Genomic DNA, 17,337 nt, shown 5'->3' with positions numbered 1-17,337 from the left:
TGAGCCGGTGGCTTGGTAAATTGCAAAGGCTACCAAAAGAAATGACCTTGATTGTATGCTCCAGATAACAGGGGTCAAATTGATAAACATCTTTAACCCTTTCACCACTGTAGACCATACTGGACTCATCCATATCAATGCATGGTAGAGTCTACTGAAGTTACCTAGGGGTGAAAGGGTTAAATGACATCTTCCAGAATGTAAACAGTTTTTGATCATGATATTTGTCAAGGAGCATACTTAGGTGAAGGCCAACCAAGTTTAACAGTAGAATGACAGTCCATGGTCATCTTTCAAAGACAAGGGAGACAAATACGATGAAATCTTCAAGTGGCTTGTTCTTAATATCCATTAGGCCAAGAGTAAAAGTTCTTCTTAACTTTATTTTAAGAAGGAAGTACATGTGGAGTGGATGTATTCAATTTAATGATCCTGACCCACTTTCAACGTCAGAAGAATCAAATATGTTATTTTTTATACAACTTGTTAATACTCTGGTGAGATCCATATGGGTTCCAGTGTAATGATTAAAGGATTTTTACTGATGTGAATAATAACTTGATCTGTAGGTCACCATGGTCAAATGTTTTAAAAAGTTTAAACAGTTTTTATTTCGAAGGTCATGGATGGGAAATGGTTTGCAAGCATAATTGAGTAACAAATGAGTAATACAGGCCAATTGGGCCTCTTGTTAATGTGTTATTAAGTACAATGAATAAACAAATCAATTCAAATGCAATATTTTTAACTTTTTGCTTAAGTTACTAAATCTTTGCAAATAATATTGATGAGCTGGATATGGAAATGTTTTGAAGTGTTTGCTTGAATTCTGATTGAGGTTACACAAAACCTTTTATTTTTTTAATTATTGCTGGAAATTTTCATATTAAATTGTACAATACATTTTAATATGATCTGTTAACATATACAATAAGATTGTAAAATTTATGAAGCCTGGCTCATGTTTGGTAGCGTCTGTTTATTTTTTTAGCTCACCTGGTCCAAAGGACCATGGTGAGCTTAAGCAATACCGCAGCGTCCGTCGTCCATCCGTCCGTCCGTCAACTTTTCCTTTAAAACGCTACTAGTCCTGAACGGCCAAGTAGATTTTGACGAAATTTGGTCTGGAGTATTCTTAGCTGAAGGGGACTCATTTTTTTTTATAAACGTTGGGTGTGGCCCCCCTGGGGGAAGAGGGGCGGGGCCCAATAGGTGAAATAGAGGTAAAACCTTTAAAATCCTTCTTCTACCGTAGGGATTAAGGGATTTTATCCTAATATAGTCTGTAGCATCCTTGGGCCAAGGGGACTCAATTTTGTTTAAATGGTGGGTCTGGCCCCCCTGGGGGCTGAGGATCGGGGCTTAATAGGGGAAATATAGCAAATTCTTTAAAATCCTTCTTCTGTAGGAATGAAAGGATTTGGTCAGAAGCATCCTTGGGGGAAGGGGAACAAATTTGTATAAACGTTGGGTCTGGCCCCCCTGGGGGCTGAGGGGCGGGGCCCAATAGGGGAAATATAGAAAATTCTTTAATATCATTCTTCTTTAGGAATGAAAGGATTTGTTCCATATTTGGTCTGAAGCATGCTTGGGTAAAGGGGAACCAATTTTGTATAAATCGTTGGCCTGGCCACCCAGGGGCCTGCGGGGCGGGGCGGGGCCTAATAGGGGAAACATAGCAAATTATTCTTTAAAATCCTTCTTCTTCTGTAGGAATAAAAGGATTTGGTCTATATTTGTTTTGAGCATCCTTGGGTAAAGGGGAACAAATTTTGTATAAACGGTGGGTCTGGCTCCCCTGTGGGCTGGGCCCAATAGGATAGATATAGCAAATTCTTTAATATCCTTCTTCTGTAGGAATGAAAGGTTTTGTTCCATATTTGGTCTGAAGCATCCTTGGGTGAAGGGAAACCAATTTTGTATAAACCATGGGTCTGACCCCTCAGGGGCCTGAGGGGCGCGGCCCAATAGGGGAAACATAGCAAATTATTCTTTAAAATCCTTCTTCTTCTGTAGGAATGAAAATATGTGGTCCATATTTGGTCAGAAGCATCCTTGGGGGAAGGGGAACAAATTTGTAGAAACCTTGGGTCTGGTCCCCCTGGGGCCTGAGGGGCAGGGCCCAATAGGGGAAATATAGAAAATTCTTCAATATCCTTCTTCTGTAGGAATGAAAGGATTTGTTCCATATTTGGTCTGAAGCATGCTTGGGTAAAGGGGAACCAACTTTGTGTAAACCGTGGGCCTGGCCCCCCAGGGGCCTGCGGGGCAGGGCCCAATAGGGGAAACATAGCAAATTATTCTTTAAAATCCTTCTTCTTCTGTAGGAATAAAAGGATTTGGTCTATATTTGTTTTGAGCATCCTTGGGTAAAGGGGAACAAATTTTGTATAAACGTAGGGGCTGGGCCCAATAGGATAGATATAGCAAATTCTTTGATATCCTTCTTCTGTAGGAATGAAAGGATTTGTTCCATATTTGGTCTGAAGCATCCTTGGGTGACAGGGAACCAATTTTGTATAAACCATGGGTCTGGCCCCCCAGGGGTCTGAGGGGCGGGGCCCAATAGGGGAAACATAGCAATTTTTTTTTTTAAATCCTTCTTCTGTAGGAATGAAAGGATTTGGTACATATTTGTTGTGGAGCATCCTTGGATAAAGGGGAACACATTTTGTATAATTAGTGGGTGTGGCCCTCCTTGGACCTGAGGGGCAGGGCCCAATTGGGGAAATAGAAGTAAAACCTTTTTAATCCTTCTTCTACCATATGGTTAAGGGATTTTATCCTAATTTAGTCTGGAGCATCGTTTGGCAAAAGGGACTCAATTTCGTATAAACAGCAAGTGTGGCCCCCATTGGGGGTACCTTCTTTTTCTGTACAAATGACATGAGTTTGTCCAAATTTGGTGTGAAGCATCTTTGGGTGAAGGGGAACCAATTTTGTATAAACGGTGTGTCAAACCCCCCTGGAGGCAGAGAGGCGGGGCCCAATAGGGGAAATAGAGGTAAAACCTTTAAAATCCTTTTACCATAGGGATTAAGGGATTTTATCCTAATTTAGTCTGGAGCATCCTCGGGCTAAGGGGACTCAATTTTGTATAAGCAGTGGGTGTGGTCTCCCAGGGGGCAGAAGGGCGGGGCCCAATAGGAGAAATAGAGGTAAAACCTTTAAAATCCTCCTTCGACCATCGGGATTAAGGGATTTTATCCTTATTTAGTCTGGAGCATCCTTTGGCCAATGGGTCTCAATTTTGTATAATTGGTGGTTATAACCCCCTTTGGGCATAGGGGTGGGGCTCTGTTTGAAGTTTGTTCTCGCTATATCTCAAGTACTGGATGGATCTTTCTGAAATTTCATATGTACTTACAGCACCTACCATGGAGTGCTATATCTTTACCAATTATTTTAAACATATTCAGGTGAGCGATACAGGCCCTCTCGGCCTCTTGTTCCCATTCGAAAGCATATCTAGTAAGTCGAGGAACTATTGCCAGTAAACACATTCTTCAGCAATGCTTTCTTATGGAATTTAAATTGAAATAGTTATTAGTTATAAGGTTCTTTTCAGGATTGTATCCTGTAATGAACAAAATCATGTTTGAAAATCACAATTTACTTTTGTACCTATAAACGTGTATTATTTTTATAACTTGCAGTGCGAGTTTTTGAATATATCGATTTACACCATTCACAAGGTTCATGTATTTTATAAGAAAACAAATGAGGATGGGGTTCAAAAATGCATGGTTTCTATATTACTCAGTCATTTTGTACCGTAATAAAGAAAATCCCATTATTAGAACTCTATGTGTCTATATTTGCATTTCCACTGCAAGATCCTCTAGATCTATAAGCGTTATCAGAAGAAATCGTGCTCATAGAGCTATGAACGCAATTTGATCAGCGTCATTTTGAAGCTTCTCCTGCCTCCAATAACAACAATGACAACCATTAGAAGCAAACATCTTGGTGACGTTAGGGTGTTCCAGGAAAATCGTTTGCACTGACGACAACCATACTTGGATATTGAAAATATAAGAGAATATCTGTATTAGGGTCAATAATAACTAAAGGTTAGAATGTAAATAGTATATGTAACCGATTTGCGTTCATGCCAGCAAAATACGGTTCACTCCATACATATGATAATACGGTAAATAAACATCATACACACGGAACATCTCAAAGACAACTAGACCCAAACGCACCAAAACATAACAAAGACATGCAACTAGACCCAAAATGAGACCACATACTTCTATAATTAGAACATTCATATTCCTTACAGGTAAAAAGTGGGACAATAGATTTAAAATATGTTTTCCCATTGAAAAGCACAATTGGCATTTAAAGGCAAAAGATGTCATTCATTTAGATCCTTGTCAATTTACAATAGATGATTTGCCACATGCAGGTACATACAGGTATAAGCATATTCCAGAAAAAGTCCGCTTGTGTAAAAGAGGAACTGGTAACGTTAAGTTCTATACTACATTTAAGAACACATGCCAAATTATCAAAAACTAGTACATCTTTGTCACTTCTGGAATGTGCAATCAAGGTCAACCGTACGATGCACTAAAGGATACTCTTGATTAAGACTTGCACCGCATCCAGTAACACCCCTGTTGTGCATGCATCTCCTGAAATGCCAGTCGAGAACTCCAATTTTTAGTTGTCAAATTCTATAATAATGTCCATATATATCTGCTGGTTATAACCTACACATATCATAATCACCAGACTTTCGAGAAACAGGTTGTACTGTTTTTGGTGTATTGTATACTCCACCTTGGACAATGCGGAATCACTCCAACGTCCAAATTCTGTTGTCCGCCCACTCCTTAAGAATTATCTCATCTACATTACGGTCATCGAATATATCGGCTTTCAATTTGCTTTACTTTTCTGTGCGATATATATACCCACAACTTTCTGACCCCAGGTACCCACTACTGTAAACAGACTCTGTCTTATCGTGCGACGCATTGGAAAACCTTTCAAAGGACAAACCTTGCTACATCCCTGTACAAACACATGTCAAATAAGGAATAATGTAATATATTTACAGGTTGACGGTAACATACTAGGAACGTTGTCTGTATAAGATTAGAATAACGAAGAAATAAAATGTCATCGTATTCACACGATGATAGTCTGAGGTAAATAACAGGAAAACAGCAAAGTGTCAATAAAAATAGCTCATTGTAATCTTTTGGAGAGAAAAAAATATGATTTGTCGATTTTGATCATTTTCCATTAGGTGTTCCTTATAAATGCAGATAACCCAAGAAGTTTATTTATACTAGATTTGGAAAACTAGATAGCATAGTGATCGATCTACATGTATTTCGGAGAGTATCAACAAACGCATTAATTTTATACAATTGTATCTAAATTAAATGATATAGACTTCTGACGTACTGGTTTCTAACCGAAACCGTCATTTCGATTGACTGGGGGGTGGGGGTAGTTAATTCGGTTTTGTTCGGGTTACATACTATTTACCACTATGGTTATTTAAGGGCATGTCCGGTTATGGTGGTGGAGGTAATATAAGCTGGAGTAAGGCCACCGACCTGCGGATAGTACTTGACAACTGCCTCACGTGGGGCTCGAACCCACGACCCAGGTGTGGAGGATAGACCATTCGGCCACAAAAATGTTGAATCAATCACAAGGAAAAATATTAAGGCTGCGCCTACGGCGTAAACATCCAGGTCCTAGTCGTTCAAAAGGTTATTAGCTTATTCTTTAACACTTTTGAACCTTTAATAATTCCGTCAATGTACTCTGATTACTAAAAAACTTGTTATTTCAAAAAAAACGCTTGCAATAGATCACTGTTTTTAATGCGAAGTTTTTTTTTGAAAGGTGAATTGAACTTTATTTTCTCTTGCATTTTACCGTACTCAATGTTACACAGGAGAATTACACTATAAAGTTGGCCAATTAGAAGATTTTCGTTATTCACAAAATGAATGAAGAAAATGTCTTGTACATAATGTTGATTTTGATAGACTTTGTTTTCTGCTATCAATAAATAAATAAACTTTATTTATTTTACAACAATTATGAAACAAGTTATTTCGTGTTACCGGTTTTCGCGCAACATAAAACTGTATTTTGAAAAAATCAGAACAAACAACTTTTAACAAATATCTCCCGTCGGAAGTAGCCGTCATATGTTTCCGTGTGTCTATTTTGATTAAGTACACTAAAAAGAAATTCTCTATAGTGACCTGTAAGAACAAAAGCTTCGTTTTGAATAACAAAAATATCTTTGATCGTCAAATTAATTATCGAAACAATTGTTTATAAATTTCACATTTTTAATTGATTTTTCAATATGTCAACAAACCGAAAAAAAAACCTCTGAATCCGCCACTGATATAGAATATATGTTATTTATTTTTTCTGCAGTCTTATATCGGTTTTGGTTGATGGCAAGTTATTTCTCATTTTGTTCTGTTTAAAATTGAAACCGTATTGGAACTATAATAATGTGAAATCTCTGCATTCTAATATGAGATATATGCGGTCTTTATGGATCGATGAAGGTCGTCCACGTGGTAAAGGCCATGAGATCTACACGCACTATATAAAACCGCGAAGAGATCATTTCGCAATGCGTAGGAGGACGTATATTGAAGCTGTTTAAAGGACGTGTTCCACGCTCCCGTATATACGTGCTGTATGTAACTGTGACAGCCTATCCGCATCTAAGGAGCTGACCGACCTTCGGGCGTGATCTGGAATGGGCTAGGTCATTTTGAATCACCGAGGGTCCGGTAAGCTGGAGACTTACCCCCTCAAGACGACAGAACACCGGCTTCGCCCGTGAAAAGGAGTCTATAAACCCATCAACCAACCAAACCAACCAACTTCGCAATGAATTAAACCTCGCTCGTGGACAGTACGAAAGGGAACAGATTGAACATCTTGAAAAAATGGCAGAACTCGACACAGGAACATTTTATAAAGCTGTACGTACGAAGAGGAATGTAAGTAAAAACTCTTCCTCGTATGAATTACTGGTTAAATGGAAAGATTACTCGTGATTCTGATATTTTGAGAGAAGCGTGGTATGAACATTTTCGTAATTTGTCAAGTCCTCTCAATGAACCACACTTTGACGATGAGTTCAAGAAACGCATTGAACGCATGGTCGACCGTATGTACGTTAATAGTTTTAACAATAATGATGGTATTTGTGACGACCCCATTACAGTTTTGGAAGTCAAACAGGCTATTAGAGATATGAATAGTGGAAAAGCCGGTGGACACGATGGGATAGTTCTAGAACATATATATAAGATATGCTAGCTGTAAAAAGGGAGTCATACCCTGAACATTTCAAATTTGGTATAGTAATTACTTTTTTTAAAGGTGGTAAGCGAGATTTCGGTTGTTAATGGATAATTACAGGGACATAACTCTTACACCGATACTGCAAAAGTTACTGGAAAAGGTTTTACTCTCTAGAATCTTAAGACAGTGTAATGTCATAGAGTTTCCCCATAAGCTCCAACAAGGTTTCAGGGAAGTATCACGGCGGCATTCACTGTAAAGGAATCTATTTCATATTATATAGAAAGAAAATCAAAAGTTCCCTGCCTTTCTTGATAATCAAAAAGCATTCAACAGTGTGTGGATAAACGGTCTTACGTACAAATTACACAATTTGGGTTTCAATGGCAAGTTTTGGAGACTATCATTTAATTCATTTACTATTTATAATGTGACGTCATCGGTGCTTTTTATGGTAAACGTAGTAATACGTACCCAATAGGTCAGGGAGTAGGTCAAGGTCGAGTGTTATCCGCATGGTGTTTTCTGGTAATGATCAATGATGTTGCTGTTGAGCTAGACAATCGGAATTTCGGGTTAAAAGTTAAAGATATACACATACCCTGTGTATTGTTAGCAGATGATACGTTACTTTTATCCTCGTCGCTTTCTCTTCTTCAAAAACAGTTGGACATTGAATATTATTACTCTGCTATGTGGCGCTTTAATTATAACTCTGTTAAAAGTTCTTTTATGATATTCGATCGCTCACGTCTGTAATCATGTAACCTAAAATCAGACAGTGGTATTGCCGAGTCCTGTGTGAAAGGAAGGAAAAGTTTAAACTCTTTTATTGGTATAGGCATTCACGCTAATGGACTTAATCCTGTAACTAGTTTTAATACAGTAAAATCTGTTGTTTATCCATGTATGCTATATACCAATAAATATGTTGAAGAACTAGAACTCACTCATAGATATGTCTGTAGCCGTTGTATTGGACTACCGACAACGTCATCGACTGTTGTAACTTCACAATGTTTAGGAGTTTTTAACATCTGGAGTGAGATAGAAATTAAAAAAAAAATGCTTCTTTAGACAAAGTTGTGTTTAGAAAGTGTAAAGTTTGTATGGAAGTCCTTGTTTATTATTAGATTATGTCAGTTCATGTTTGGCGAACTGTCCGCTGTACAAATAGGATTTATTCCAGATGTGTTCAGCATCATAAAAAAAGTTTAATATAGAGTCATTTTTAATTGACTTTTTAACCAACATATTTGTACCTCCAAAATTATGCTGGAAACGTTTTATTAAAAGTTTTATTACATATTTCAATCATATACAGTGGAGATATACACTATCTACAAAGCGCAGTTATCAGGGAATCAACCCAATATTAGAACTCGGTACCAAACAAAAATTGCATAAATGCATGTGGCAGTTATAATAGAGCTAATGAAATATTCATTTATATTTGAACGCGATATTGTATTATGTAAACTTTTTGGTTAATCTACTGCTAATATTGTTTTTCATTTTCTGCTTGAGTGTCCGAAATTGTTCAACACGCGTGACTTAAGTATGGATGGTGTGGTGAATGTTTTAGAAGTTCCCTCCTGTATTTCATTTACAAACCTTAAAGGATGAAAACTAATGCAGTTTCTTATTAGGAGATCGTGTGAATATACTACTAGAAGACTACGAGTGGGAAAATCTGATGATCAATATGTCAATTAACTTAGAAAGAACATGATGAGTGAGATGGACACATTACTGTAACTCTCTCCCATTTTCTTTTAATGCACGCTATCTTTATGTAATTTGAAATGTGAACATAATTATATGAATCTATTGATTGACTGTAATCTCTTGTAAAAGAAGAAATAAACAATGTATGTTTGTCTTCGGAAGTGGAAAAAACGGCGAGGAGATGTTGCCTCATTTGCATACAACATTTTCGTACGTTTGTCAGACTACAAAAAAGACTGGTTCATGAATGAAATATATCACCGTTTTTTCAGGTATGGGTTCATTTTGAGCAAGATGCATAACTGCATATTTATGTGTTGTTTTCCGGACGAACTTCCGGTAAAAAAATTGTCAGTTTACAGACAATGGTCAAACGTCTAAAATATCCTTGTGCAGTGTCCAGCAGGTCACGAAGTTACGACATATAGCTTGATAAAATGGCTGCGCGGAAATACATAACGCACGAAAACAGATATACGAAGCGACTTCCATACTTTATTCATTTTGAGGAAGGTATAATGAGCCGACTACAAAATATATACACTGACATGGCGCTGTAATAAATACCTTATAATTAAGGTCCAAAAGTAGTTGTAACAAATGCTGATCAGGTCCCTGTGAATTTAAATTTTAATAGACGAATTCTTGAACAAATCTTTTATACACAGCTGCAGGGGCCTGTTCGTTTATAAGGAACAACCGGTTTGATCGTTTCTAAATGTAACAATTTCGGTATATATCCTAGCGGACCTGCACATGTGTATACAGGCCTTTCAAGGCTTTATCAAGGCTTGCTTAAGAGCATCATCAGACCACTAGATCCGAACGTATCTAATAAACGAAAAACTTTGGTCCGACCGGTTTGACCGTTTAAAGGAAAACGTCCCTGTACCTACGCCTAATGATAAAGCGTCTAGTTGACCGAGACTAACATATACCATTCGGCAAACCTCGGCCGATTCCGGTACCTTTCATCTAACCTCGGATGTCATTCGGCAAACCTCGGCCGATTCCGGTACCTTTCATCTAACCTCGGATATCATTCGGCAAACCTCGGCCGATTCCGGTACCTTTCATCTGCCGAGGTGTGCCGAATGTAACATATACCTGAAGCTTGCGCATGCGCAATTGTAGTTGTTTACATTCCTGTCGGAGCAATACGAAAGGTTAAGTATGAACCACACTATGTTAAAATACTGTATTGTTATATATTTAAACTGCTCGAATTTAGAAGTGTTGAGAATATCTTGAATTCAATGTTGCCAGGAGTTGGTCAAATCGCTGTTAATTTCGTCTGAGTATGCTTTGATCTGATATAATAATGTTAACTAGACGGAAAACGAAAGTAAATGAAGATTCGGTAAATGTACACAAATACCACGTACGCAGCTTGACAGCTGAAAAAATCAACTGGTGTAATATATATAATATTTCGTGGTTTCAAAGAGAGAATGTGGTTACATTGACGCAGATCGCAAGATATGAGTAACACAATATAATTAGAATCAGATCCGAATTCCCGTTCCTCTACGATACTCTTACATCTGAACCCATGCATCGAATGCTTGATGCAACCTTGACTTTGTCAGCATCTCCATCAACATAATGTAAGAGCATCGTAGAGGAACGGCAATTCTGATCTGATTTTAGTTAGATTCACCTACCTATTATTCAATCAAAGCTAGCAACTATTTACAAATGAGACATAAGGAAAGTGAAATTCATCATCTTTTGGAAACATATTGTTTAAAAATAAAGTGCACACAGTTGTCGAAAATATGTCACATGAACACATTCAGTTTAGACAAAACAAAATTCATGTTTATATTAGTGACATCTTAAAACCGCAATTTTAACTCCTCCATATGTATAAACCCTTCAGAGATATTTCTTATCCTTTGATAAATTATCATCAGTGGTCTTGTCGTCCTGTCAACCAGAAATGAAAATCTGCTATCTATAAAGTTTGTCCATGTTGTCCTTGAAGCGATAAACAATTTTGTATAGCACAAACTAATGCCAATGGTGGGGTTTTTTATGTACACGGAAAAAAATATTACAATATATTTCACAACACGTGTATACCAAATCTTGCAGAAATATGGCTTCCACCAAAAAATCATACCTGTTTGTGGCAGCTATAGACTTCGGCACTACCTACTCGGGGTACGCATTCTCCAGCAAGGACGAATTCGATAACGACCCACTCAAAATCAAAAGCAATGTTTGGAACTCGGGAACGTTGATGTCCTACAAGGCTCCGACAGCACTTCTCCTTAATCCAGATAAAACCTTCAACTCATTCGGGTACGAGGCTGAGACTATGATGGCAGATGAAGGCGGTGACCTTCAGGACTATTTTTACTTCCACAGATTTAAGATGGTACTCCATAATAATAAGGTAAGTAATTGCAGTACGCATCTGTAGTAGAACCGATTTTAATATACCGTTAATCACATATTAATAGCATATAATCGGTTCTCAACCAATCAAAACAGTCTGTTCAAAAAGCTGTGTTACTGTCAAGTTTGCCAAAAGAATATCAAATGTTACAGATGAATTATGCTCACGTTATGTTTTGAAGGAAAGATAGTTTTCTATTTTAATTTATTTCACTCGACTCCTACAAATTCATATAAATATCCGATACCATATACCATGTGTGTTCAATAACAGAACCTTCAGCGTGCCACCATGATCAAAGACGAGTCCGGGAAGCCGTTTCCAGCCTTAGATGTGTTCGGACTCTCGATCGCTTTTCTGAAACGTCACTTGGTGGAAGCAATCAAGAAGCAGTTCGACGGCATAGTGGATAGTGATATCAAATACGTTCTGACTGTGCCAGCGATCTGGGACGACAACTCAAAGCAGTTTATGAGGGAAGCAGCACGCAAGGTAACGTTCTGATATAGGAAGTTTTGATTCAGATATTGATTCAGACGGAGACGGTTTGATCTGTATTCTATAACAAAGTGTACAAATCATAGCTACGCTTGTCAAGGGTACATGCAAGAAATCGTTATTGAACCATAAGTTTTTACAACCGAGGCGTGAGAGTTTCTTATGAGGGAAGCAGCACGCAAGGTAACTTTCTGATATAGGAAGTTTTGATTCAGATATTGATTCAGACGGTGACGGTTTGATCTGTAATCTAAAACAAAGTAGTTACATATTGGTTTTCGTGGACTTTCAATCACTTCATCATTATTACCCTGTATGCATTGTAAACAGTGATGTGAATGGTGACAACTTGTGATTTTTCAATCGAGGGTGGTATACGTGAGGAACATCTTATGATAGCCCTTGAGCCAGAGGCAGCTTCAATCTACTGCCAACATGTGCCAGTGGAAAAATCCACAAGCAGCTTCCTCCAGTGTGCCAGATCAGGTCTAGCCTACATGGTTGTTGATTTGGGCGGTAAGTGGGTTTCATCCTGCGTGAATTCACTTTCTTGTTAAAATTCACTAAATGTACTCTTTAATCATCATTGGTACAGAGAAAGACCCAACATTTTAAGCTTCGGCCTTATTCTGTTAGTTAGCAAAATCTTAAAAAAACATGTTCTGTTTTTTTCTTAATTCGAAGTCACGTTTAGTTGCTTTGGCTTAATGCAGCACTAAAGTATTTCTGTACTTTAAACGTCAACAGTTTTCATATGTACGGAGATTTTTGTGATGAAAATACATATGTAAGGCCAGCTTTATTATTATTACATCAAAATCCGAGAACAAAACATCGCTACGCTTGTCAATGATACATGTAAGACATCCTTGTTGAACCATAAGTTTTCACAACCGAGGCTTGAGAGTTTCTAGAAATATTAATATGGTGATTTCATGTATAATACGTCAGTATTCAGAAATCATAGAGTTAACCTTGGGTTTGATTTGTTCAAGGTGGTACCGCAGACATCACAGTACATCAACGTCAACCCGATAAGACGCTAAAGGAACTGCACGCGGCCACAGGAGGGGCTTTCGGCGGAAAATCCGTTGATGACGCATTCGGAGCATTTCTAGAGGAAATAGTAGGAGCAGAAAATATTCAAGCGATGAAAGAAAAGCATATGGATGATTATGTTCACCTTTTGCGAGAATTCGAAATGAAGAAACGGAAGATCACTGAAGAGACTCCTGCCAAAGTGACGATGACCATACCTTTCGCGCTCGTGGAACTTCTTCAAGAAGATAAAATGAGAAAAAGCATTGACGATGCTGTGAAGAAATCAAGATTTTCCTCAACTGTCACAAGTGGTCGACAGAAAATACAAATAATGAACGCAGAATTTAGAAAGTTTTTTAGGCCAACGATTGACGGTATCATCAGTCATATGGAGGAAATACTATACGACCGGAGGTTCATGGATGTGAAATATATTTTGATGGTTGGTGGATTTTCAGATTGTATACTTGTGCAGAACGCCATTCGCCACAGGTTCACAGAAAAAGTCGTCATAGTCCCAGATGATGCAGGATTGGCCGTTTTGAAGGGAGCCGTTCTGTTCGGACACGTACCCCGATCCATCAGCAGCAGGGTGGCACGGTTTACGTACGGTATCCAGAGCTGGCCTGTGTTTGAACCACGTAGGCATCCAGCTGACAAGAAGATCATGATCAATGGCGTAGCTCGGTGTAGAGATGGTTTCTTCAAGTACATCGAAATAGGTCAACAGGTTACACGGGGACATTCGGAGTCGCAGGTGTTCCAGGCTCTGAAGCCAGACGAAGAGTGCTTAGAATGTTCCGTGTATGTGTCCTCAAAACGGGACCCCGACTTTGTAGACGAAGAAGGATGCCGACCCCTAGGCGTTCTCAAAGTACCACTGGACTCCAACAGGCGGGGACCAGCCGAGGTTGAGGAGACACTTGTATTTGGGGAGACTGAACTGCACGTTCGAGCAAGGGATATATCAACTGGGAAAATGTACGAAGCCAGCTTTGATTTTTTGTAAGTATAAGCTGAACTGATACAACTTATATTATACATCATCGTTTCAAATGTAGAAACTTTTGGTCAAAGGAAAAAAATGGTTATTTTGAAATATCGAAATTGAAATTAAAGCGTAGGAAAGTTTAGGTATCAAGGACTGTCGTTCTAATAACAGATTAATTTGACTACTTTTTATAGGGATTACATGCATATCAGTCTTATACTGTATGTACTGTATGTCTTTTTTAACTAAAAAATAAAGTTGTCTATTGAAAAATGATTATTTCTAATAATACTGTAATCAGCCATCAATCAATAATATAATAAGCTATCAAGTATTAACTCGAAATCAACATGATGACTTTTCTCTTTTACCCTCTTTCGCTTTTTAACTGACATGCATTTGTCGGATTGGCCTCATAATTGACCTACATAATCTTACTGTAACCGATATGCCCTTAGATCATAAACAAGCAAAACGTCTTAACAAAAAAACATTTGTTTTGTCTTCGTTGTAGGGGCGATGGTATTTAGGGTGTACAGTGGAACTGGAGTAGAACTATAGTGCACTGTCAGAGGGTACCCAGAAGATGACACCAAAGAGATACTTCAGACTACAGCAGAAGTCTAGCTACTTATATAGACACCGCTTGGAGGATTCATGAGACTGGTCAGGTCCAGTGCAACTACGCGGGCTGCTTAACAGATACCAATGTATACAGAACACTCAAAACTAAGACATCACGTGATACCACATAGGGTACGCCCACATCGGAACAAACGTGATTCAACACTGCCTGACACCATCAGATTTATCTGAGGAATGTCAAAGTCTTAAACTGAAGTTGATGTACAAAACTAAAGTTATTGTGGTCAATAATAATTTGGTAAATTGCATTTTATATTTAAATCCGAGATGTAATTTGAAAGTTGATATAACAAGGTCGTTAAAGTCACATACTTGTAATGTATATTCTTTGGGTTTGTTTGTTCCGTAGCATTTATCTGCAGACAGTGAAGTCCAGCGAAAGGACATTTTTAATAAACATCAAGGTTATATTTTTTCAGAGAGTGAAAACTATAATTACACTGTACCTGTCGCAGGTAATACGTTATACTTTTGAAGCATTACAGAACAGTTTTTATAAGAACGGCCATTCTTTTTTTGAAGCCAGAAATATTTTCCGCGGAGACAATTACCAACTGAATATGGTTTCGATTGTTTAAAACGTACAGTGTAAGCTTTATACTGTTGAGTGGTGTCTGACATGCTTAATTACTAAAGACGACAATGCTATATATTTCCGCAATACTTATTAAACATTAAAGTAATTGAATTATCATGCATGTAATAAAACAAAAAATAAATATCACCTTAAAACTGTATTTAAGGTTTGAAATGTAATGTATAAACGAAACTGTGTTTCATACCATCCTAAATGTGAACGAGAAAGCTACCAGTTATTTAACTTTTGTTCTTTCCCGTTCATATTCACGACCTGCCTGAGAGCAGACTATTTTCTCCTCTACAGAAAGGTACGGACTCTGGGATCCTTTAAAAGGACCTTAACAACCTGTAGCAGTGGAGGAAAAGATTTGTTATATCTGATGCAATTCAATCCTGACAGATGTCAGTAGCCCGAGTTTCATCTGGTCCTAACACCAGACTTAGACATTTTGACATGTAGTACACCAGCCATCTATATGTCAAAATGTCTAAGTCTGGTGTTAGGGCCAGGGGAAACTCGGGCTAAAATGTGAGATACTATGCGTCACCAACAGAAGGAAGCTAACAGTGTCCACCTACAGCATCCATTGGACCCCATTTGTCGCAATTACGACAGATGAGAACATGGGGATAAACAACCTCAGCTGGTCCAATCACATAGGGACATTATCAAAGAAGCAGTGCTCTAGATCACTGGCCGTTCATGAATATGTGAGCGTCCTATTGTATCAAAATAGACCAAAGCACATCAAACTTAATAAGATGGTGCAGAGAAGGGCGGCACGCTACGTCAATGGAGATTACAGAACAACTAGCGGTGTAACATCAGCCAATATCATAACATAACATTCATCATCACACAGCGTATATCATAACATAGACATCCATCATCACACAGCCTATATCATACCATAGACATCCATCATCACACAGCCTATATCATAACATACAGTAAGACATCCATCATCACACAGCCTATAGCATAACATAGACATCCATCATCATACAGCCTATATCATACAATAATGTACCATAGACATCCATCATCACACAGCCTATATCATAACATACAGTAAGACATCCACCATCACACAGCCTATAGCATAACATAATATATCTATCATTACACAGCCTATAGCATAACATAGACATCCATCATCACACAGCCTATATCATAACATACAGTAAGACATCCACCATCACACAGCCTATAGCATAATATATACATCCACCATCACAGCCTATATCATAATATAGACATCCACCATCACAGCCTATATCATAACAGGCGCGTAGCTACCATGTAAGCCAATAAGCCCGGGCTTGTACATGATTTTGACAAGTATAGGTTTTCATGACATTATTTTTTCTTGCTGATACCATTGCATTAACTAAACAGCTCGATTGAGTAAATTGAGAAACTCACGCCTGGCGCAAACGACTCCGAGTATGGCACAGTGGACACAGACAATCAATGTGGTTTTTTTAAGAAAATATCAATTTGGGGCACGTTCGGCCCCTTTTGCCGGGGCACATTCGGCAACCCCGAATGCAACTGTTATTGTGCCAAGTGACGTCACTATTGATAACGTCACCCAATTGACCACAAAAATAATATTTTTACGTCCCAAAAAATAAGTATTTTTTTCTTTGTATTCACTGATTTGTTCTGGACTTATTTTCCAACAGAATTGAATGAAATTCCATACCCTTATTAGTAAATTGTCTTCTCTATCCTTCATGCCATACTTGCCCTGGTAGGGGCCGGATTTACCTCAGGGCGGGGCTCGTTCGGCCCCCAACTCTCTCGACCTAAAAAGTCCAATAGTTCCCAAAATATAGTCTTGTTTACGATTTGGTTATTAGTTTATGAAAGACAATACATTTCTTTTCTAAATGACATATATAAATATGCATTTCAGCAGTATAGTACATGCCTTCCATAACGTCTTGAACAAAGAAAAGGGGCCGTGTTTGCCCCGGTCCCCCCTACACATGTATTATACATGTGTAGGGGAGATCGGGGCAAGTCCGGCCCCTGTTTTGAAACTATGTTATAAATTACAACATATCATTATCTCAGACATCAGGACGTGGGAAATGGCTCCTGAGACGTTCTAGAAAACAAAATTTTCATGGG

General features: G+C 38.2%; 1 protein-coding gene across 1 annotated transcript; it reads left to right on the top strand.

Annotated features, from left to right (window-relative positions):
- Positions 1-10,128: 10,128 nt before the first annotated feature.
- Positions 10,129-14,936, top strand: LOC110465221 (heat shock 70 kDa protein 12B-like). The gene is made up of 6 exons (XM_021520893.1): positions 10,129-10,205; positions 11,137-11,440; positions 11,717-11,935; positions 12,310-12,457; positions 12,937-13,987; positions 14,488-14,936. The coding sequence occupies exons 2-6, from the start codon at positions 11,141-11,143 to the stop codon at positions 14,501-14,503; spliced, it is 1,734 nt and encodes a 577-aa protein (XP_021376568.1). The 5' UTR covers positions 10,129-10,205; positions 11,137-11,140; the 3' UTR covers positions 14,504-14,936.
- Positions 14,937-17,337: the final 2,401 nt, after the last annotated feature.

This window comes from Mizuhopecten yessoensis, unplaced genomic scaffold (genome assembly GCF_002113885.1).
Source record: "Mizuhopecten yessoensis strain PY_sf001 unplaced genomic scaffold, ASM211388v2 scaffold11063, whole genome shotgun sequence".
NCBI classification, from domain to species: Eukaryota; Metazoa; Mollusca; class Bivalvia; order Pectinida; family Pectinidae; genus Mizuhopecten; species Mizuhopecten yessoensis.
This window is presented reverse-complemented; position numbering and strand designations above follow the sequence as displayed.

Coding starts and splice junctions, on each gene's coding strand:
- LOC110465221 (XM_021520893.1), top strand. CDS start 11,141: ATGGCTTCCACCAAAAAATCATACCTGTTTGTGGCAGCTATAGACTTC. Junction 11,441..11,716: donor TGGTACTCCATAATAATAAG/GTAAGTAATTGC, acceptor GTTCAATAACAG/AACCTTCAGCGTGCCACCAT. Junction 12,458..12,936: donor CATGGTTGTTGATTTGGGCG/GTAAGTGGGTTT, acceptor GATTTGTTCAAG/GTGGTACCGCAGACATCACA.